This window comes from Struthio camelus, chromosome 11, assembly GCF_040807025.1.
Source record: "Struthio camelus isolate bStrCam1 chromosome 11, bStrCam1.hap1, whole genome shotgun sequence".
Lineage (NCBI taxonomy): Eukaryota > Metazoa > Chordata > Aves > Struthioniformes > Struthionidae > Struthio > Struthio camelus.
In genome coordinates, this window is record NC_090952.1 from 22,403,342 (window position 1) to 22,427,949 (window position 24,608).

At 43.2% G+C, this 24,608-nt stretch overlaps 1 protein-coding gene across 4 annotated transcripts in view; it reads left to right on the forward strand.

Annotated features, from left to right (window-relative positions):
- Positions 1-24,608, forward strand: part of FGF13 (fibroblast growth factor 13) — a 286,202-nt gene that overhangs the window by 144,523 nt on the left and 117,071 nt on the right. For all 4 annotated transcript variants that reach the window (XM_009684862.2, XM_068956968.1, XM_068956971.1 and 1 more), the window contains exon 2: positions 17,255-17,422. In XM_009684862.2, coding sequence (XP_009683157.1) covers positions 17,257-17,422 — 166 coding nt within the window. In that variant the 5' untranslated portion in view covers positions 17,255-17,256. The remainder of the gene's footprint in view (positions 1-17,254; positions 17,423-24,608) is intronic.

Sequence of the window (24,608 nt, forward strand, 5' to 3'; positions counted from 1 at the left end):
CCCAGGGGTGGGCGGGGGGGAAGTGCTGTAAGTTGATGCTGATCGGGTAGACAGCAAGATGTGCATGGATGCATTTGTTAGGATCTGCAGATTCAATCCACTTGGAGATGTTTCTCCAGGCTTCTCCCCTTGCCTGTCCCTTGTATCCCACGGCTCCTGCCTGGCTGTCCTGGGATGAGGAGGCTGCTGCTGCTCCTGGATGGGGCTGCAGAAGGAGACGGGGCTGGTCCATGCCTGTGCTGCTCCTGGTGCTACTCCGGGAGGGAGGGAGAGACATCCGGCAAAAGTAATTTCAGAGCAGCAAATTGTTTCAGGAAAAGCATGCTGGCAATTTGACCAGAAGTTCTTGTTGCTGCCATAATTAAATAAATAAGCAAGCAATTAAATAGAAACTATGACAGGCTCAGAAGCGAAACAGTCTCCTGCCTCCCTCCCTCCTCACCCCTTTCTGTAGCTGGCGACAGAGCAGTGCTGCAAGCTGGCTGTGTTTCACATGAGATGTGGCTAAATTTCTCGAGGGGGAAAAAAAAAAATCCACGAGGATAAGACGCAATGCTCTCATTTCTGACATCTTAAGCTTGTCACAGACGCCGAGCCTGTTTCACCCAATGTGATTATCTCTCCCTCTGTCAAGGAGGCAGATGCCTCAATGAGGAGAATATTGTCCCCAGCCTGTCATCTGTATGCTATAAATGGAAATAAGCCTTTGCAAAAGCCCAAAATTATATTTAGTTGCAGCTATGGGGGGGGGGGGGGGGGGCGGGGGGAGAATAAATAAACTCCAAACCCTTCAGAATTACAAGGGGAAGAACAAAGCGCTTAGGTTAGCCCTAATTATCTGCAAATGTCGATGCAGTCATTAGATGTACACTGCATAAATAAGTTTTTCTTCTGTCACTCTTTTTATCTTGACCTAAAGCATTCATTTGCCAGTCAGGTTTCTATCTGCAAGCCATAAATATTGAGCTTTTTCTGGAATAGTTTCTACCCAGTATTTGCTCATTTTCATCTAGACTCTCTCTGTATGCCAGCAGCAGCAACAGAAAAACACTGAGCTTGGAGGTATGTGTTTATGTGATTTAGCCTCAGATAGCCTGCAGACACCTTATCTAACAAGCACTTGTTAGCCTTGTGGTAAAGAACGAGCCAGAAATAAAGTTAATCTTGCTGCTTTAGGTATGAAGTAAATTTAAACATTGTCCACAGCTGCGGTGCTGGGAACTGCACTTATGTGTCATGTTACTGCTCTGTAGGGTAGGCATGAGTGGGTAGGAGAGATTAGTTATTAAGGCCCAGGTTTTAATAGCTTTTTGTGCATCGTGCTGACTAAGCAGACTGAATTGCCAGTGTTTTAAAGGCCATTCAGGAGAAATCAGGGAGATGTTTTAGTGTTTTGCTAAACACGAACTTGGGTCAGCCAAGAAATGAGAACTTGTCTAATTATTTCAGCTTAGGGGAAAAAAGTGTCATTTTGAAACTTTACTTTTTTAGAAAGTGACAAAACCCAAATTTTTATTTGGGAGGCCCCCTCCCCCCTCCCAATTTAGTGGTGGTTGCAGTTTCTTCTTAGCAAACAAATGGAGGGAAAACAAATCTGTGCAATGCTGTAGGAACGGGTGAAGGAGCGGAGCGTGCCTGCAGCATGCTTGGTTGCAGGTGGGTGATGATGCTCGTGGGCTACCTGAGATGAAGGAATGGGGGCAAAGGAAGTGAAAGGAAATCAAGGGTAGTGCCCTATCCTTTCAAGTCAGGTTAGTGCAAAAGATGTGATTAAGAATGTTTAAAACGTTCTCTAGATGTTGTGCTGTAGCATCCAATGTTGAATACCTCTGTGTTAGCATCCTTGTGCAAAAGCTTGCCGTGCAGATCTAAGTGGTATCATAGTATGCTAAGTCACTAACTGCCCTGTACCAGGGAGGTCTGGCGATTTCAGTAGTTCTCATCAGATAGATGAGAGCTGAGAAAGGTAGTCTCAACTTGCATAAAGGCTTTGAAATCCTATTGAAAAACTCCTCGCCTGTGATAGGGCCCTGAAAACCCAGCCAAAACTTTGTGAGGTGGTTCTTCGTTTGGTTGTTTCTGTTGCTTGTTACGGATGCTGTCCTCAGCAGGGGGGTTTTTGGCTGGTGGGCAGGTGATTACAGGAGGTGAGCAGTTAACTGGGACTGTGGAAACCAATAAAAAGGCAGAGAGAAGAGGCACAGAAATGGGTACTTAACTGTAGCTTTCACAAATGTCAGTCCAGTCCGGGGGTCTGTGCAGAGCTCCCCATTATCAGATGGTTCCTTGAGAGCCCCTGCACAAATGAATTAATTGCAAAAGGCTTGATGATAGCAAATCAAAGTGTAATTGCATTTGCGGTCCTTTCCAGGAGGGAGAAATGTGGGAATGCAATTAGTGATGAACTGCATTTGACATTTTGCCCTTCGCTTCTAAAAATGCATGGAGATTATTGATGGTCAGGACCCTGCTTTTTAGTTCTCATGCTGATAATGTGTGCTGCTGCTTTTGAGGCCCTTTAGGAAGCTCATGTCCAGTGTGGATGTGCTGCTGCCAGCGTGGATGATAAATTGTGTCATTGTATCAGCCTCTCATCCCACCTCTCTGCTCAGGAGATCATGGTCAAAGATCCATGCAGACTTTTTTGCCCCTGTCCTGTACAGAAGAGGGACAAAACCTTTCCTGTGGTTCCTTTCTTCCTTCCTGACCTTGCCTTTGTGGAGGAGAAGGTGCATTTGAGGGCTGTATTTCCCCCTCTGGCACCACCCCTTCCCACCTTGGGTCTCCAGGGCCTGGGCCAAGGACACAGAGCTGGGGTGTCCTCTAGGGTTGGAAATGCTGCCAGGCTCTGTCCTGGAGCTCCCGGGCAGGTTTGTGGGCTGCTTCCTGGGTCTCTAAAATACTAACCACATCCCTGGGAAACAGCATGAGAACCTCCACAAAGAAATTCTTGGAGAAGTTGACCCTGGAAAGTTTTCCTAAAGATTTGTTTGAGAACAGTGCTATCCTGCCATAGGTTCATTAGCAGATATTTGCATGTGCTTGCTTTTTCTCCCCTCCATCCTTTCCTTTCCTCTTTCCTTCCCACTGCTGTGACTGCCCAGGCTTCTGGAATTTAGTTGCTGTTGATTACTTTAGTTCTCTACCCAGATGCTGTCACTTTTATTTATTTTACCATTGTAACTTCAATTTTAGGATCAAAAAAAATAACATTGATCAAAAAGAGTTAGGAGCAATAACTTTCTTGGAGAGCGAGGCCTTTGAAATTAATTTTTGCATTCAATTTAATTTCATGGGTGTACAACTTCTATTAAAACATGTAGGCTGACTGGGTTGCAACAACTGTAAAAATATTTATTTTTAAGTCTGGTAATGTGATGTTTATGAATGTATTATAGTTATAATGATTCACTTACAGGACTATTGTGACAACAGTATCTTATCTTAAAAAAGAGAATTTGCAATATGAAGTAGTTAACAGTAAGGAAGAGAATGAACCGAGAAGATGCATACAAATTGGCAGGGCTAACAGAAAAATAGGTAGCCTTTATACAGGTTTGAGTCTCAAACTGAGAAACCCTAATTGGAAAGGACTTAACTTCTGCAGAAACTTAGAAATTAGACTGGTGTCTACACATTTCATCTCTGATCTCATCTCTAATTATTGGTAAACCTCTTAGACTTGGCAGGACTGTGAATCAGAGAGAATTATGCTGGTAAGATAATAAATGGGATCCATCTCCATCGTGTGAGAATCTGTGGATAACTTAATGCCACATGGTACTTCCTTGGGAGTATTAAAATACGTTTGCCAGATGCAAGATAATGTCAAGTAAATATTTAAAGCTATTTGTGCCACAGTACGATAGAGGGTAATATAAGGTGCTGAAAGGGGGCTAGATGCGTTCCATTTAATTGGATCATTTAAATGAGGAAAAACAGTGATGCAGTTGTATACCTGGATGTAACGTTTGCCTAAAAGGAGAAAGCAGCAAGGGCAGGCAGGCAGGCTCCTGTGGCTGCTGAGAAGTTGTGGAGAACCTCTGGTGGGTCAGAAATACTGCACCAGCCTCTCTGTTCCAGCTTCAGTTTAGTGCGACTTTGGTGTCGTGGTGCTTCTGTGCTGTGTGTAGACGGTCTCTCTCCCAGTCAAGTCCGTACTGCTTTGGTTAATGCTTGAGTAAGAGTTAGATTATCAAAGTGCTGGTAGGCCGTAGCTGGAGACTGAGTGTGCCTGGGGGATTAGAGAGCAGGTTTTATCTCTTGTCTTTTGGCTATTTCCTTTACTCTAGGTGGTTGAGTGAAGGGTCTACTGAACGGAATGAATGTTGGGATTTTTAGCTGCTTTTTGCCTAAAATTTCAGCTGGATTCCAATTACTCTCACTTTTCTAAGAATAAATAAATGAGGTTCAGCGAACATGCAACAGGTCAGCCCTGCACACAGCTTCTATTTTGTTCACGCACAGCTATTTCAAATACCCTTCCAGGCAACTGCCCACAGCGCAACACTGTATAGACATGATGAGACGCTAAAGCCGTTAGTCAGACTCTATTAATATACAATATGCGAAGTGTTCCTGGAGACAAACTTCAGTGTGGATCTGTCAGATTTGGCTGTGGGAAGCCCACTTTTGTCGCGTTACCTGGTAGCAGAGAATGACTTCTAATGGGTAAGGGCAAGGTCTGAGCCTCAGCTCCCTGAGCAGCCCGTCCCAGCACGGCTGCGGGAGCTCCTGGGAGATTGAGTCAGCCCTTGTGTCACATCCTCAGCTGCGAGACACAACAATTACAGCAATAAATCAAGGCAGAAAATTGACAGAGCCATTTAATGTATGGAGAGTGACAGTGAGTCATCTCTGATCACTGTGTTTAGCAGCCTGGAGATCCTCAGACACCCAGGGCAGCCTCAATCCCATATCTGTGTGACAGCACAGGGCAAGAAGAGGCAGCTCAAAGTCACTGCCTCCCTCCTTTGCAGGGGTTTAATCCTGAAATGCCAAGCAGCATGAGGTGTAGGACTTGTTCCTGACAGGGGCTTTGGGAGGGAATAGCATTTCTATAATCTGCAGCCTTTATCCCATCAGCCTGCTTAAGTTCACCTTAACATGATGGCATAGCTGTGGGTTTGGTGCACGCGGCAGTGAACACATTAGCCCATGTCGATTGTGGACCTGATGTGAAATGTATAGTTCAAGGCAGTAAAATGCTAATCAAGTTTTACAAAGACGCCTGTAAGGTTTCAGTTCATGAGCAGAATGTATTGGTAATGTGAAAGTTACAGATTAGATTTAAAAGTAAAAGGAAAGGCAGATGGGTTTTTTCCACCCTTAGCCTGCAAAGACCTCATTTCTTAAATGAATTCTGTGAGAACCCTTGAAAAAATTCTGTTCTCCAGCAGTTACCTAAGATGCAAGTTGAGGGCAGGGGCTGATACTAAAAATACTCTTAAGTGCTTATGGGGTATAGAAGGCAAGGAGCATTGGGAAAGATTCCTACCACTGATGATTAGGACCCAGGTAAACACTGAGCACAGTGTTTGCAAAAATTGAACTGTCCAAAGTAGTGCAGCGCTCCGTAAAGAGTGTTTGCAGGACTTTTGTACTTGTTTTCACAGTTGTATGGGATAAATCTTCAGCTACTGCAAACTGATGTGGAGCTTCTCTTGAAATTTTTCTGTTTAAATGGAGCTGGTATGAATTCAGACGCTCCAGACACTTTGAGCAACTAAGTCCTTTCTACTTTTTAAAGTGTTTGAGCCAACTTCCAGAATAAATGTTTTAATTTATTTTGAGCTACGCAGAAGCCCAGTAGGCATAAATATGGTAATGATACCAAATAGTGCTCTGTCTCTAATACGGATGGATACAAAGCTATGCAAAAAGCAATGATAGTATCCCCAGAGGTAGCTCCACAACTCCAATTTGTGATACACGTTATCCTTACATATTTTAAGAGTGGCTTTCTCTTCCCCTAAAACACAGGCTGTTTACTACATCCTAAACACTAGAAGCTGATTTATAGCTCAGTACTGCAGCAATATCTTTCTTCTAAGGCAAACATTTATCTTTACTAGCTTTGATATACTCTTATAAGCAAGAGGACTGCAATATTAACTTCATACACTGGAGTGTGACATATGATGGTTTTTTTCTTAGGGCTCTGCTGTGCTTGCTGCCTTGAGTTATTTTTTCATGCCATTTACAGTGCTGAACACAAATGTGGATATATTATGCAATGTAGTGTAAAAAAGGCAATAAACTCCATTATTTCTGCTTTATGTCATAGCCTTATTTGATCGGTTTGCCTTTTGATTTCTGAAAAAGTTGATTCCTAATAGCGTATTGCAGCTTGAGTGTTCACAAGCATACATTTGTGCACGGTGCAGAAGTTTCCGCTGCAGAACCATCTCCTGTCTGGCGGCCGGTGGGAATGGCACCAGCCAAGATAGCGGCAACCACCGGGGCAGGGAGATCACGTAGCGGCACCTGAATTTCATGCTGTGTTGCGTGGAAATGTGTGCTGGTTTGTAAAAGATCTAAAATGTGTTTCTCTTCTGCAGCCTTGTCGCTATGCCCTTCCCCTTAGTCACAACGTGTCACTCAAGCATGAACAACTGCGAGATACTTCGGGCTCAGCTGGACCGTTTCTAGCAGTACAGCAGACTCCTTCCTCGGCATTGTTTACAGTCTGGCTTAAACATGGTCCCTCTTGTGTTTTCTGGTCTGTGCAAACACATAGTATTGAAATTCAGACTTTTAACTGGAGCCTCCAACGTTTGCACGTTCCAGGCTGTGTGCAAGGCCATCTCAACGTACCTGGGGGAAGGCGACCATCGTTTCCAGTGTACTCTACCTATGCTGGCGGTAGCTTTCTCAGTTTATCTTCCCTTGCTGCTTTGCACATCTACTCAGTGTGTTGACTGGTTGCATTGCATTGGTGCTCCCACCTGAGCAAAGGCAGCTTAAAACAACAGGAGGAATAAGTCAGTCTTGTAATACTGCGTGTACACAGCCTGTCTCGGTACCCTTGCCCCCTTCTCCTTGCTTGTGCTCCCTCATCTGTCGGGTTGTACCACTGACCAAGTTGCTGCACGGTCGCTGTTCACAGCAAGTTGGCAAAATTGTTCTCCATGGCCCAGCGCTGACCGCTTCTCTTGCGCTCCGGCTGTTTCTTTTGTATGTTCTAGTAGGTCTTTAAATGAATTTGGCTTACATATATCACTTTAAATCATGTTTTATGGAGTAATTGTAATTTTGGTGCAGTTAACACTGCTAGTACCTAATGATTGTGCTGTCTGCTACGTGGAAATGCCACAGTATTGTACAAAAGAAAAGTAGAATGCTTTTATTTACAATACTTAACAATTGTTAAGTAATTAAGAATGATCAGAATATAAAGAACGTGTAGCTGGACTCCACAAGCATGATCATTAAGGTGGACAGTAACAGGAAATCACATAGTTAAATCTTCTGTTGATCTGGCTGAGTGACTGTATTAACACTTAAAAGTGAAACCCCTCTGTGTATGTGCAGCAAATGCAACGCTAGCAGTGATAGTGTAATTGCACGTGGGGTTATGCAATGTCCAAAGGGATTTAGATAAGTGCAGAGGGGAAAAATATTTTCAAGTACAACTCCAGAACCTGTGTCAAGGGAAGGATTCTGAAATGTACTCCTTTCATTTCAGAAAGATTAAAAAAAAGTACTGTGAGTATTGTTGCATGTCATTCTGAGCTGATAGTATATCCCCTTGAACAGCCTGATTTTACCCCTTCACAGGCCCAGCAACACCAACAGAAAAGCTGGCTAATATCAAATCATTTGAGGTAGTTTTCCAGTCTAGTGTTGGCAAACTGGATGTTAGGGAATTGTTGGCCAGGGGAAGCTGGTCCAGCAGTGCCTTCTGGACTGGGTAACACACTGGTGAATAGAAAGGACAGCGTAGGCAGAGTTTTTGCCTGGGTTGCCGGAACCTCTCGCAGGTGAAGGTGAAGTTGAGTAAAACTTTAGTCCAGGAGAACTTTAGTCCAGGAAAATCTTTCATTTGATTATTTTTAAAATGAAACATTGTGTTGGTATGTTTATAGCCCTTATTTATATGAGCATACTTTTTAACTTATTGGAAAAAAAAAACCCTCCCGCTCTTGAAATGAAAAGAAATGCAGAATCATTTCAGGAAAAGAATAAATACCTTGTTCAACTAGAAAATAAGTTTTGCATAAAATGCTGCTGTTTGTCCAGCAGGTCTTTGCGCCGCTCTGCGCAGAACTGCTCGTCCCTGTTGGCGGTGCTGCTGAATGAGAGCGTACAGGTGTGTCGGCTGCTTCCCGGCGCCGTGGTGGTGCGCAGTGCTCCTCTCTGTGGCATCCTGAGGCTCTTTGCTCCTGCTGATTAGTTTTCTGCGCTTGGCTTTGAAAGATTTCCTCTAAGGCCATTTCTCAGAACAACTCTTTCTGTAATGAGTTTGAATTTTGAAGCATGCTATTTCTTGCCTCCTTCCTTTTGTTAATCCGTGGTAAATGAGCCAAATAATTGGGAGGTGTCACCTGTCCGTTCACGAATGGTGCTTCTGTTCTTGTCCCCTTCCTCCAAGTGCAATGCTTAAGAGCTGAGAGTCTCAGAAACTGAGCTTTTGAGGATTTTACTGCTGCTCCTCTATTTCCCAAGAGGTTCAGCTGATCTGTCTTTCCAATTTCCAGGAAGGATGCCATCCTTCGCTTGATGCTTCTGTCAGCCTTTGTAGGCTCCTATTCTTTCATCTACTCTTCTAGACTGACTCTGATTTTTCTCAAGGCCTCCCCCCCCCCCCCCACTGCCACCACCTCTAGGGAAATTAGTCTCCTTTGCAGCCCTGGTGTTGTCAGTAGATGCACTATAAATAGCAAGAAAAAAGGCACTCCCACTTCTTCTGACTTCCCCTCTCATTTGGAAATATTCTCCCTGTTCGGAATAGGGCTACGTTAATAATTATATTCATATTAAAGTTACACTGCATGAGAGCATCCTTGTATTTCGTAAGTGGTGACCTATAACTCTCTAATTCTCTCAAAAGCTGCCAACTACCTGCTCATCCCTGGCCTTTTCTAGCCGTTATCTTGCCATTTGGTTCTCTGCTCACCTGATTTTCACAAAATTGTAAGTTTACTGTTGTGCCTCATCTGCCTGAGATATTCTCTGAAGTGAGCAGGTCACAGTAGGCTTTGAGGTGAGTGAGTTAGGGTATTTTGGTGGAGGGTATTATAGATTGCTTTTCTGCACTCCCCTAGGACCTTCATACCTAACTACATCCCTTTTTTTGCTAGAATAACCCTATATGTAGATGTACCAATTCAGCGATGCTGCATCCTGCCTTTCTCTGGCCATAGCTGTGACAGTCAAACAGGCAACTGGATCCCAGATGCTCGCCAATGCCTGTGTTACCCAGGGGCTACCACTGCCTCCCCAGACATCACCACCTAAGCTGTTTCACCCAAAAGGAGCTGGATTAGTTTAAAGAACTTGGATGTTTTGTTTTTAGTGCTGAAATGAGTTGGGGGCAGTTGTGTGAGCTTGAAGGGTAGATGGCCTCGTGCGGTGGGACTGGGCAAGTGGACGGGTGATGGTGACTGCTGCTGCCGCCGCCTCAGCTGTGGCTGGAAGATGTGTGCAAGCTCCTGTTTCCCATCCAGGGCTACTTCCCTTCTTCTGTTGGCTGTACACCTGCCTTTGTTGTATCTTCACAGCAGAAAGGAATGGCTAGTCCGTGTGGCACCCAGAGCTCAGTCAGAAAATGCAACATTTTTTGGTGGCCACGTTATCTAGCTTCTAAGGCTGACTGAGAGGGTCCTGCTGTTTTAGTGTCCTCCCCAAGGCCGTACCTCTCTCCGTCAAGCTCCCCGATAATGCTCCAGCGCGCTCGCGTCTCCCGCATACGTGGGTCTGTGTGCCTGTGGCTCTCGAGGCTCACGCTCCAGAAAAGTGAGTAGTACGCTGTAAATTACTATCTTGTCTGCTGTGGTGCGTAGAGCAGCCCACCTGCTTGGAAAGCAGCCAGCTCGTGTTTATTTTAGCAGAAGGGGAAAGTAGAAAGCCACTCAAAGTAGGCAGGGAAGTGATATTTATTCATTCAGAGGCGAGTGTGGCAAAGTGGTGAATTGAACTGCAGACTTAAATAAGAGCAGGCACACATCTTGTATAGCAAAACTGCAGATCCCTTTGTCTGGGAAGGGAAAAGCAGTGGGTTTGCACAATGGAGAGCAAGTTGGGGATGGTATATAGCAGCTGATGAGCAGCAGCGCGGATCTTCTCTTTATTGCGGTTCACATGTGGGAGGCTGGAAAACACTGCTGAGCATCTGGAGAGGAAACGGAGCAGTTTCTCCCAAACCATGCTTTTGCATGTCAGCACAGTAGGATCATGGTTATAGGCAGCTGCATCACTGAATAGTGGCCAGAATAGAGTTACTCGAAGGCTGTTTGGTAGTAGATGAATGTCTGGAAAAGTTAGGAAATCAGGTTATCTGCAGAAACATTAGCATACTTTGAGCCAGGGGAAAGAGGAGATGCGTTCTCAGTTGAATTAAATTTTTGACGCTGGACGTCATTGTCTTTATTATGCACAAGGATCTAAGAGCAGGCTTATCTTGGCTAGTCTTTTTAGAGGATAACAGCCTATTACTGCTAGCAGTTAATCCAATTACCCTTTTGTTCCATGCAAATAACTTTGGAAGATCTGAAAATAATTATTCTGCAAGGTTAACCCAAAGAGAACATATTTCAGAATTTTTCAACAGATCAGAAAACTTACAAACGCCTACTGCTATTGAAAGAAACGTATTCCATAAAGCTGCAGTCTTAATTTTGTTTGCAAGACAACATATATTTATTTAAAAAGGAAGCTATTTCATAGCTGAAAGCAGTTTCAAATTAGAAAATCAAAACAGTGTCTAAAACCATCGTTGAAACGTTCTGATGCGGGGGCAAAGGCAGGGTTGTACAAACCTTAAGTATTAATTCAAAATGAAACATTTTGCCTAAAGCGAGTTTTGACTATATCGTTTTGGCTAGCTTTGTCCGTTTCTGCTGCTTTGAAAATGAACTTACTGAGCCTATAGGAAGGAACTGCGCAATAAATACTGATATCCATCTGCAGTTGGGAAGATAGATTTGCCTGTAGATGCACTAGAAGGACTCCAAGTGAACCTTGTTCCTCCTTCGCCCAGTGTTTTTGGGGGCCAGGTGCAGCAGGCAGGAGCTGGGTTGGAGGTTCTGCTTTGCATGTGCTTGGCTAAGCCCTGGCAGCAGGACGGCGGCCCTCCAGCCACTCGTGCGGCCTTTTACAGAGGGGGTTTCCGTTTGCTGCCGTGTATCAGCCTAAGAATGAAGCCCTGAGTAGGATTAGGATTTGGAAGTAATCTTTGGGGGTGTTTATGCTGCAGTCTTTCCTGTGACTGCAGTGGTTTAGGGCTGTTTGGAACAGCTCTGAGCTTGGTCGACTGCAGCTGCTGGGGAACCTGGACAAACATGGTGCTTGATGTGGGATGGAGAACCTCCCCCGGGGCCTGGGCACGTGCCAAGGTGTCCAGGCTACTCCTGCTTGTATCTGAAGTAGCTAATTTAATGAGAGGTTAGGAATCTCTACCATATATGGCAGTCATGGCAGAGGCTGGGTTGTTGGTTTCACCATAGGGATTACTGCTTAGGCGTTACTGGTCAGTTTTAATTTGTGGCACCCTGTGACACTTATGCTTTAAATAGGAGTTTATCCTCTTCCTCCTTCCAGAAACAGAAAGGAGCTCTTAGACTGTATGCTACTGAATCCCAGAAGCCTCTGCTCCTAATAACCAGCTCAATCTAATTTAGATCAGCAGTTTGAAACATCATTAGTTCAGGTAGTAAAAACCCTCTATTAGAAAAGGAATTTAGTTCTCCAAGACTCGTCTCAGCTCTTCCAGACAACTAGTGCCCATCTCAGAATTTATGCTGTATTTATGCATGCCATAAAACTGTCCTTTTAATATCAATTCAAAAATAAGCACAGAGAAGTAGTCGCTGGAGAGGAAACTTATAGTATTGGTTTGAGAACAGAAGCCCGAGGCTTGCTGCTGAGCGTGCAGAGCGAGGAGGCTCCAGCGCGGTGTAGCTGGCATCCGTCATGGCCTCGGTCTGGCAGCACCTTCCAGAAGTAGCGAGAGTTCATTGGGGGCTCAGTTTTAGTTTTGAAATGTAATATAAAGAAACTCAAGGTAAAAGTTAGGACTTCCACAAGGCGTCTTTCCTATTTGTTTTTTTTAACTTTGGTCAGAGTTAGTGCGTTTCTGGCACAGTGTCTGATTTTAGTGGTGAAAGGAGGGACCTTAGAGACAGCTTGTTGAGAATAAAAGAAGCTATGGTGCTTGTATATCCTCTGACATCTGTCATCACTGCAAAAGAAAAAATCGGAGCCAGCTGACCCGCAAAGCTGTGAGAACGCGGACGCCAGGTGAGAGCAAGGTTTCTGGCCTGTGACACCAAAGTGCTGGGGCCACTTGGTGAGAATCCTTCGCGTGGCTGCTGGCAAAACTGGATAGGAGGATGGTACAGATGGACTGCGCTGCCATTAGGAGTGAATGACAACCCCAGAGTAGACTTTTTTCTTTAATTAGCTTATAAGTATTTTTGTGCCCTGAAGTACCCCAATGAGTTCATTAGGTTGCCCAGATGCTAAACAGAAGTTGCACCTTCAGCTGGAGTAAATCAGGGGAAAAACAAAGCAGTAATGAAAAGAAGCAGAGGGAATAGCTACTGCATGTGTACCTGAGAGTTTCGTAGCAGCCACTCCACCAGTGCAAATATTACAAATACTTCCCACCTGTTCTGTCCTTTGGGCACTCACTTGAAGCAAGTTGCTCTGAAGGCGATATTTTTAGGTTTGTTCCAGTGAGGAGTTCAAAGCAACTTGATATCCTGGAAAAAACGGCTCTGAACAGCCTCGGAGACCTGTGTCACTTCATTCCTGACCTTTTTTCTTTTTTGTGGGTGAAGGAGGCAGAGGATGAAGGAGGTGCAGAATAGGCATTGCTGTTTTACTTTACTGCACAGTTTGGCAGGAAAAGTAATCTATTGCAAGTATAAGTACCTTGGGCCTCACTGCATGTAAAACTAAGCAGAAGAACAAAAGGAAGTGAACTGGAAGGAAAGAAATTCGCATTTCGGGTTATTTAAAGAAGGAAACGTCCACATGGATCAATTTCCCAACAGTCCAAGGGGAACGTGGAGATTTCTTTTGCTTGGATGTTAAGACGTATTTACCCTATGGTCGCCACGGACTCTGGCTCGCAGAGCTGAAGTCTCTCCTTGTAACACTAGTAGCCCAGGAAAAATGAGACGGAGCAGATTTCAAGTTTGTAGCTGCTGGGGGAAAGATGCTTCCTTACGGCTTTATTAAACTCTGAATTACATCAAGAATTATTCGGTTGCAGCCAGAGCCAAGCCCTATAGACAGGACTGGTGTTATGGGTTCTGGCAATTCCAGATGGGACTGAAATGAAGTCGGACATAAACGCTGCACTGGTTTGTGTCTTTCTTTTAGCTGATGTGTTTATACAATGTGAACAAGTTTGAATTTACCTTGAAAAACATGATGGTGCTGGCAGCCTCTTTGAGAACATTTTTCTTCTCTCTCAGTAAGACTTAGGGGGGAAGAAGAAAACTTTTGTTCATACTGGCTTGTTGTCAGTAAGTTTTTATTATTTTGCTTATTATTTTAAAAGGAACATGCCAGAGAGTGATACTTAGGAAGCTGAATCTTTGATGTAGGAAACAGTTACTGCAGCCATTTTATGCTGACTGCTGAGTAAATGCTTTTCATGTATACGCTTGCTTGAGCCACAGGTGTTGCATTTTCTGCCTCTCTGCCCCCCCCCCCTTTTTTTAAGCTGTGAAGTATTTCTTTCTCATCTTCTAACTGAGGATGTGCAAGTTCTTTAATATCTTAATCACCTGTGTCCAAGACCTACAAATTCTTGGATGGAGGAGTCCTCTACGAGGATGGTCATAGTATGGTCCTCTACGAGGCTGGAGAGTACATCTGGGTGAGTGGCTGCTTGAATCATAACAACAGAAGCAGAGCTGGATGGTTGTAGCCTCGCAAAAGGACTGCATGTCAGTTCTCAGGAAGGTGGCTTAAGGCAGTGTAGACGTGCCTGAACAAAGGTCTCTTCTAGTTGCTCTTGAGAACAGTGTTTGTGTAATGGAGTAAAGCTGAGCATCTTCCAGGCTTCTCACATGTTGTCTTCTGCCCTTGTTGAGCTTGTCGCTGTCTTGTGATTACTACCTGAATTAGCTGATCTAAAGCCAGCTCATGTATCTATGTATTATACAGCAGAGCATAAGCATATCTGAGATCCTGCAGTTGACACAAAGCCTGTAACGGAAGGGACTGTAGCATGAAAGGAGTGTTTTTCTTATCCCTTAGATGTCTTCTGCTCCATGTGGCACAATGTTTAAATGCTGCTTTACACTTTGATGTTACTTACCTAAAATTTACCCTTTGCCTCCTGCTCTGGTATATTTCATAAGTGTTTTTTGTCCTGTTAGTAAAATCATTTGGGATTTGGGTGAGAGAAGATACTTCTCAGTTTCCAAAGTGCTTATTCACAGATGATGTTGACTAATGATCCTTTCATGGTGGTTGTACACTGATTATTTTTAGTTCCTGGAAATGGACATCATCAGGTTTTGAAAGTTTTTCACATTAGATCCTGTGGTTTTGAACCTTTCCTGTGGATAAATTCATTAGACACAACTAAGATCCTGCAGCTGTCATTTCATTGGCTCCATGAGGCTGTCTGGCTGTCGTCATAGCAGAGAAAAGGAGGCATTGGGGTTAGGGGATGTTCCTAGTTTTGTATAAATTCTCCGTCTGCCTTGAGGCCGTTCATCATGTTAAGAAACAGTAACATCAATTAGGTCATCAATGCATCATTCCAGCATTAAGGCTCCATTAGAACTGTGGTTCCTAGGATTTGCTTCAGATGCTAATGCTATGACATCCCTCTAAACCAAGGCTCGTTTACACCTGCTGCCCTAGATTCAATTAAATTGGTGTATTTTGTTGGTTTTGGCATGTTCTTCATTTATTGAAGCTGTGGCTCTGCTTGTGGCTTGTTCACATTTAAATAAATCTGTGAGGATATGGGAGTGCAGATGACTGATAAAAGGACCAGATACATCTTCCCTAGCCTTTTATTCCATTCTCGGGAAGGGGTCTGCCTCTCTGAGGATCAGGCCAGGAACATGCCTCTTGCCTGAGGCTGTACTTGACAGCAGGGTATGCTCTGCTGCGTATCAGCTGGCTTGCTGGCAGAAGGTAGCCGTGCGTTTCACTCCTCTGCTGGCTATTCGCATTTCTCAACACACGTTATCCCTGTAAATGTCAGAGGGACGCGCCGGAGGGTTCCTGCACCGTTGACGTCAGTGGCCTTGCATGCAGTTTACTGGGGACTTTGCACAGACTCCTGCAGTAGCAGCTCTTCATGGTGTCTTTTTGGAGGAGTGACCCATCAGGGCTTGTTGGTCTTTGGCTTCTCTTGGGTGTTGACTCTTCTTAGTGATTGCTCTGCAGTCTCAGGGCTGTCAGTACGCATCATAAACACATAAGTACCCTTCAAACAAGCTAAAGTAAAACTAGTATTGTTAAGGGAGCAATTATTTGGCAATCCAGACCTTGTGCTTCAGTGACCTAGTGCTCTTTTCTGAACCGCTTATGTTTTCCTATTAGCTTATGCATCACTTTTAATGGCACTTTATCTGGATTATTAGTGTGCGTTACTGATGCTGTGTCTAGCATAATGAAGCAACAACAGCTAAGGTGCAAAATGTGTCCTACAGATGAATGACTTCAAAGCAGGTGATTGCCCACTGTGGAAGACACAAGTATCAGGTTGAACCAGTTAATTATCTCCTAGATGTGACTTTTACCATTCTTGACTGGAGAGGGAAAAAAAAGCAAATGGATGGAGATGAAAGAGTATCCCTTTTGGCTGAAGGGATTCATGTTTAAATCTGTATGATAGTTCTTAAAAATGATTAGGTATTGGCAGATATTTGAGAAACAATTCAATTGTTTGAATTATCTGCCAAGACTTCTAGACTCATATGAGCTTGTATACTGCTGGTGCGGCTGTGGTTTTTTAGACTAGCATGTCAGCGGTTTCTTTCCTGATCTTTGGGGTTTTAGTTTCCTAAAATTCTGAAGTTTATTTTTTGCTACAGGGTTGTAGAATCTCAGTCTTGTTTTGTCTGTGGTTTTATATCAATGCATCCAAGTTATGAGTTACTAGTAGTGGTTATAGACGGTGTTCTGAAAATCATATAATTTTGTTTTTGAAAGATGATCTGTGCCTAAAAGCTACAAGTTGAAGAATCTCACTATCTCCGTTATTAACGCTTCATTTTTTAGGTAGTGGAAAAGTGTTTCAATTCTTTCTGCTACTGTAACACTTATAAGGTAGCTGGAGCTTTCTGTATGCTATATATTTTATCTTTTTACCATTTAATAGTCTGACCCTATTCAGAAACATTTCAGACTGCATATCATTGATATTATTAATGGTGGTATTGATTTATAAGATCAACTTTAAAAAATGACTTGCTGTTTTACAAGAAAACCATCAAAAGGATTAATGTGCGTTCCCTTTGTGCATCTACTCTTCTACCCATTGAAAATGATGATCAAGTCAAATGTCATTGGATTATCATCCTGACTCGGAGGAACAGTATATAATTAAATATCCTGACAAAGGCATGCTTTTTTCACTTTGGGGAATAGACACACGGATGTTGCATTACCTGCAGATATGGAATGATTACTCCTCGACATTAGAGATTGCCTATGGCTGGACAGTAACAGCATGCTTTCTTTGCTCGTTTTACTGAATCTGCATGCAGAATAGATCTAGGTGTTACTAGAGAGTAAAGCAAAGACGTACGAGAGAACCTGATTGCTGCCTTCTGGAGCACGGTGGTCTTCTATTTATGAAAGCTGCATGAAACAATATAAATTGTTAATGTTTATGAGAAGCATTGTTTATAAAAGTAAATATTTTCCCCATCTCTCTGCCACCATGACTAAGATACTCTTAACATGTTTAATCTTATTTTCCTTTCTAAAATGTTTCTCCCTTTCCTCTCTCTCCCCCTTCCCCCCCCCCCCAACATTATGTAGCTGATGTAATTCTCTAGATTGTTTTCCTCAAGCTCTAACTTGAGTTCATTTTGTTATGTGGTGACCACAGTTATGGATGACGCTCCCCCTGGCACACAGGAGTACATTATGTTACGGCAAGATTCGATCCAATCTGCGGAATTAAAGAAAAAAGAGTCCCCTTTTCGTGCTAAGTGTCACGAAATCTTCTGCTGCCCACTGAAGCAAGTGCACCTCAAAGAGAACACAGAGCCGGAAGGTTTGTGGCACTATGGATCCATGTTCTGTTTGTTTCTATTATTTTTTATTTTTCCATGTATGTCCCTAGAGTGTGCTGTGTGTTTTCCAGCCTGTGTCAGTGTAGTGCAACTGATGCAGGGAGCGTGATGCACTCCATGTCCCCTTTTGCTTGCCTGTTAGTGTCTAATTCAGCTCTCGAGGGACACTATAGCATAAGCCATGTACAATATTGTTCTACACGAGAAGTACAATGACGCTGCTTTTTCTTAAATAAAGTTTGTTTGTTTCAGCTCTCATCATTACACACTGCCATTTTTTTGGGCTGCCAAAAATTGCTTGCTACTTTAAACAGCATCAATTCCAAGTCGGTTCTTTCTGGTAACGTTTCCGAAGCTGCACTTTGCTGAAAGTAATGGCACTTAGACTCAGATTCGGCTTATTCCCAGCACCTTTCACTCCATAAGGCTTCTGCATAGCGCTAGCGAATGCTCGTGGCAGCTGTATCTTAGCGAAGTAGGGTAAAGTTTGTACGTAATGCACGCACGGTTGCATTTTTGGAAAATGAAATGCATGCAGAGCAGAAGAAATAAGTAGAAATGTTTTCCTTTTCAGATAAAGCAAAGGTATGGTCTGTTCTAATGCTGTATTTATTAACATGAAATTGAGTTATCTGTACCTTTAACTCATTGGTCTAGTATACATGAGATTAAACCATTTTTAGTCCTTCTTTTAAATATTTTCTCTTGTTATTCCATATGTGTTTTGTGTTACTGCCTTTCTACATGGTAAGCCTTCCACTTTTTGCATAAGCTTGAGTATCTGCCAAGACAAATAATGTTACTGCTGGTAGACGTATTTTAAGATGAAATATTCAGGGCTGGGATTCTGCCACAATTGAATTTGCAGGAATGGCAAAGTGATCAGGTTGGAGCCCTTCCTCACAAAGCACTTGTATTATTCTCTATGTAATGATGGGCATCAGTTGCTAAGCTGTCATTAGTCTAAAATATTTTGCTCAATTTCTTCTATTGCATACTCCAAATTTTGCATGAATGTTCCTTATACTGCTGCTGGGAGATCTATGTCCTTTATTAAAAGAAATATTTTACTAAAATGGCATTCCTTTCTAATCTTGCTCAGGCGTATGTAGTCTGATATAAACACTGGGGTGGGGGAAGGTTTTTTTCAGGTTTGTTTTTTTTTTTTAGTGAATGATGTACATGAATTTTAAAAGTGCGTTTTGGAAACAAAGTCTAATTCTGCTCTCATTTCCATGGCTGACTTGATAGGAGTTTTGATTCTGGAACTCAAAATGTGAAGGAAAGCTAAATCACATGGCACTCTTTTGGATTAACAAATATAATGAATTTCTCATCATCTATCAGGGTTTGTGTTGTTAGTAAGTTATGAGCCCAGAACTGTTCGTGTCAAGCTCCTCTAGAAAGATGTTGACAGCTAAGCTTTTAGAGGTGCTCAGCCTCCTTGTCGAATGGTATTTTGTGAAATGAAGGTTTCATGTGAGCCACAGAGTATTACAGTAGTCTGCATTGAGCAGATTTGGGCCCTGTTGAGCCACACTGTGTATTTCACAATTTCTTTGTGCTCACATGAAACTCCAGTAGAAGTTGATGGTCATTTCAATGTAATTTATATAGGGAACTGGATCCCTGGTGGTGACTAGCTCATAGCTATGGTCATTTCCAGTGAATAAATGAACATGCCATCAGCGTGTAAAATGTTGAAGAGAGAAAGGCATGGCAAGTGGGGTTGTGCTGGGCCTTTTATCTCTAAGGGATGAGTTTTCTAGGTGCATTGTTTGGCTCAGCAATGAGGAACTGAGAATCTACCAGGAGAAGCTTCCAAGGTGCAGACTCTAAGCAAAGACCTGGAGAGCATCAGTTCTGCCGATTTATCACCTGAAAGCTCACAGTTACTCTTCTTAGATTCTCCATAAATCTGCATGCTGTCTCTCCCCAGTAACAGCTGTGTTACTCCTTCCTCCATGGCATATGGTGGTGTTAATCATTCTTACTGAAAATGTTTAGTTCTAAGAGGAAAGCTTCATTTCCTATTGCAGTATACAAAGATGAATGTTCTTCTTCTCCCTACCCCCATCCCTCCTCCTCTCCTCCAGGAATTTTTGCATTACTAGACAAGGCACAAGAAGGCATGGCCATATTGACTTATCCCACAACCATCTGAGTTGATGAGAATTCATAGGGGTATCATCTTGGTGGAATGTTTATTGTTGCATGGTTTCTACGTGTGTTTCTGTGAAAGAAACTGCATCTAGCATGAGAGGGAAGATGTTTGTTCAGGTGTCCTTTTAGCCTCTCTTGCTGCTCAAACTGCCTAGGGCCCCACTGGTCTCTTTCTTTGCAGAGCGTGAGTTGGCTGGCAGTGGTGTTAGACCCCCTGAAAGGCTGATGCCTGTAAACCTCAGTGGTTTGTTGGCACGAAGCTGAAAAATTTTGAGCATGAAGTGATCTGAACTGTGCTTTCAGTGCAAACACAAAAACAGTCCATTGGAGTCAGTTGGAACAACTGAAATAAACCCTAGCTGAATACCTTTGAGTGTGAACCCAGCAGTTAACGCTCAGCTGTGCTGTGAGGTTGAATGAAAATGAAAGTTTAAACCTGTTACCGTAATGCAACTTGCACATTTTTGAAAGGACTGGAAAATATGGCAGCTGAGTAGCTATTAGGAAGTCTCTCCAAGTAAAATGTCATAATAGAGGTTATATATGAAATGCTTTGTAGACTTGAAAGACTCTAGGGAGAGTATAAAGATGCACTTTTTTCACCTGATGAATATTGACGTGGGAATACCTAGTAAATCATGAATGTCTCTAATTTTGCCTCTCATTGTCTAAATATTTGATTTTAGTTGATGAATTTCTGCTGTGCATTTTTTGACCATGCTTTCATACAGGGTTAATGCTTGGGCTGTCTTGTTTGTCACTTCTAGGTTTGGCTCCCCTGGGCCTGTATCACGACACCGGGTATGAGGCAGCGGTAGCTAAGTCCCAACACTTTTGGTGCCATTCTGCCTCTTGTGATGCTCTTGAATAAGTCTGCTTCTTCAGAGGACGTTAAATCAGCAGCGTTGTGCATGCAGATAATTTTAGCAATGGTCTTGAATCCCGTTGGGCAGAAGAACTAGGAAGTACTGTTTTGCTTACTGAAAAATCAGTGTCCCATAAAGCATACGTGGCCTTTTAGATATCCTCTTCTCTAATGAGGCCAGTAGTCCTAGCTGGCTGCTGTATATACCGTTCACATATCTGCAGCATTACCTGTGTAGCTGCCTCTGTTGTTTCACCTCCCTTCTGCTCTGAAAGCTCTTTTTAAGAATTGAGAGAGACTGTCCTGACTTTTTCTGTGTGTTTGGAGAATATTCCACTAATTGCTGAAATACTGAAATACCACCTCACTGTAATACCTGAAACAGGTGGCCCGTATGACACATTAGCCCATCAGACTCATTCCTCTTGTCTCAGACCCATTTCCAAAAGTAAGAGAACCAATGAGACAATTGGTCCTTTGTTTCCTAAATTAACCTGTCTTGGTTTCTTATTCTTTTCTTGACAGCCAACCTGCCTGCTTGCAATGTCATCCTTTTTCACAGCACACATGTGCCTCGAATTCACCTTAGCTGGTATATTTGAGTTTGAGCTGGAGGATATAAAAGGCCTTTGGTCCAGTAACTGTGGCAGACTGTTTTTTTAAATAGGTGTGGCAGGAAGGAGAGGGGTAATGGGAAATCACAATATTACTATCATCTTCCCAAAACGTGAGAATTTCCCTTTAGGCCCAGTGCTAGTGGGGTGATGTCTGTCAGTCAGATTTGCAGTTCAGGTAGGAAGCTGCCTTTCCTAATGATCTGGGAAACTTTGGGCTAAGTTAAAAGATGAACTGCTGCTTTATTCTGCATCATTTTAGCTTTGTATTTTCAAAGTCATTCCACAGTTTACAATGTCATGGCTCTCTCAAACGCAATAAAACAAGAGGACCTGACATTCTTACCTGGATGCTAGGTCCTGTGGGCATTATGCATTGTTTACAGTTACATCCAAGCAGTAGCAAAATGCAGGGCAGTTTTGTTGCTTCCCTCCAGCAAGGAATATACTGCTAGCAGGAGAAAGGCCATGTGAAGTACATCTTGCAGCTATTTGTTCTCTTAAATAGTTTAAACATAAGCTGCTGCTATCTGTATAAAACATGGTTACATAAAAAGAAGCCTGCTCCTGGAAAACTTATTTGTGTTGTATTATTACATCCAGAGAAGAGAATATAATGAGAGAAATGTGTGGGTTGTTTTTTTTTTTTTTCCAAACACCCATTGGTTAGTCACAGTCACATAATCAAGAGTCTTGGCCTCTTGCCCACAGTTCTGTTTTCCTGTGGGGCTTTTTGCCTTTTTTTTTTTTTGGTAACATTTAGTCTCCCTCCAGGCATACATAACCTTTTTACACAGAAAAGCGGACAAACATGGCAAAATCTGTATTGGGGATGGGGAGAGGGGAACCTGGGATAGCAGCTGGTAATGAGGAAAGGCAGCTTTCCTCAACCAACAAGAAATCTGATTAGATAGAAAACGTTAAGGATGCTAATGTGAAACAAGCAGCTTTGTGGTTGCCCCTGACAATGGCTTGTTATCTCTGTCCCTAGCAGCGGGCTGACTGGCAGAGCAACCCTTGCTCCTCTCGGGGGAAGGAAAAGGTAGGACATTCAAGCACGTTATGAGAAAGATTGGCTCTTCCACCCTCTCTGTGTGCACACGGTTTTGTCATCAGCAGAAATTCAGAGCCTTTATGTTGTCATGTTGAATGTCCCTTTGGTGCTCCAAGCCTCATGTCACCACTGATAGTATTGTTACTTGGTGCTCTAATTATGCACTTTTCTTCTAGGCCAAATCAGTCCTATGAGCCCAGCTCCCTCGTTTGATTATATTACTATGTGTGCATTTCTGCGTTTTGGACAAGAATAAGAGGAAAGGGGAGGAGAATTTCCCTTTCTTGGGAAGACACCTGTATCTGAAATCAGAGAACTGAGAGACTTTTAACTTAATATTATTCAAAGATGGAAAAAAAATGTGGGGGATAATAGACAAGAGCCAAAACCCTGAAGCATGGATATAGGCTCCAGGGTCGATTTGTGCCAGGTCTGAACACCTTAGGCACAATTGGTAGTGAGATGCTAGCAAGGAAATTTGGCCTCTGCACTGTAGGTGTGTTCAAACTTGGGTTTAAGGCTGCTGAGCAGCTGCCTGGAAGGATCTCACTAGCTTGTTTAATCAGGGCTCCTACCAAGGTGCATAATCCTATTTAAAAACTGATTAGTGTTGCAGTCCCTTGGTAGTAATTAATCAGATTTCATAATCTTTTTGTGATGATTTTTATCATGTCTTCTGCTTTCAGTGGAGGTGAAAAGTGAAGTCCTGGCATCGTGTTTTCCAAGGCTCTTGCTCGTGGGAGTAGTTAACCCCTTTCTGCCTCAGCTAAACTGCCTGGCCTGGAGCCCTCCAGCCCAGGAGGGAGGGCAGGCAGTCTGCCATTGCCTTTACAGCCTCTGGTGCTCTGACTGCAGCTCTTTACCTCAGCAAAATCTTGTTTTTGGCTCCCTTTTTGCTGTCACCTCTTGGTTGTCCTGTGGGGAATGCGAGGCTCATCCTACCTCCCCTATTCCTGAGTCCCAGCACTGGCAAGAAGCAGCAATGAGCAACGTCTGCACCTTGTCTAATATTAAATGAAAATAAGCTCAATCTTGTCTGTGTGAATATACATGGAGTTGCTGGGGCTGTGGGACCATATCTGGTAGTGAAGGATAATCTAAGAGGAGTGACACAGACCACAAAAGCCAAAGGTCTGAAGCTGCCACAGTTATAATCGCTTTTTCCTCCAAAAGAGGAACTGACTTTGACTTGGCTGATTAAATGATAACCTTCTCTTTCATGGCATTGGGAAGCAGTGGTCACAACTGCACTCTTATTTTCTTCAAATGCTTAGTACACAAAGCAGAACAGCTCAGTCCTGTGAGTGCTGAGCCCTCTTGCCCTGATTCTCCAAAGCCTTTAAGCACATGATTAACTTTGAAGGTGTGAATGCTCCCAGCAGAGTCAAAGGGGATGGGATGCATTTAATGAGCTTACCTGAATACAGTCTGGACCAGGCTCAGGTTCGGGCTCGATCAGTGCAAATCTGGAGTAATTCCACCAAAATCCAGGATTTACTCAATATTTACTTGTGTGCAAATAAGAGCAGAACCTGCTTGTAGAGTTTAAATTTGATCTCTTCCGACTCCCGTAGGAGTTTATATGGTCTTTATTGCCACAGCCACGCACAACTGAACATACTTGCCCTCGCAGCCCTCTTGTGAAATAGGGCAATTTGACTTTTCCCATTATAAAGGCTGAATAGCGAAGGATTTGATTCTCAAAACTCCTTGGGCTTCTCATTACATTAGTATCAATAACACCTCCTATTGAATCAGCTGAGCTCTTGGTTCTTAGAACCTCCAATCTTCAAAAGATAGATATCTAAGTGACTTACTCCATGAAGAAATATAACAGAGCTGAAACTTTAACATATCCATAGGTTTAAACTTAGAATCTGAGTTTTCTTCTTTCTCTTCAGCAGTGGCTCTGTGGCAGCCTGTGCCAGCTGAACTGCCAGCTGCCTCCTGCCCTCCCACCTTGCCTCCTGCCACGTGCTTGTGTGCTTGTGCAGAGATGCTGTCTCTGCCTCTGTAAGCTACACCAGCAAAATCCCTCCTTTTCATGCCCTGTGAGTTGAGAAATGGCTTGGCGCTAGGGGAGACCAGTGCCAGGCCTGGCAGAAGGGCTGGTGGATCGCATGATGAGGGACAGAGGAGAAGGGGACAGGAACAGCCAGCATTAGTGGATAACATATGAAGTGGTGACAGGCTGTTAGTCTCCTATTTCAGTTGTGCCTTGCAGTGTTACACTTTTCCACTTCTTTCATTTTATGGACCTTATTTACTTTTCACTGAATAATTAGCTCTATGCTTAGCACTTACACATCCAGCTATGCGCTGCCTTCTAGAAATCATCTCTTTCCAAGGTGGCTGGACGTGATTTAAAGAGTAATGTTGCTCACTATTTTAAGTCACGAATGTAAAGCATCTCATTGTTTGATAAAGCATTTCTATCAGTAGGTACCTCAAAGATTGCAAAGGATATAAGG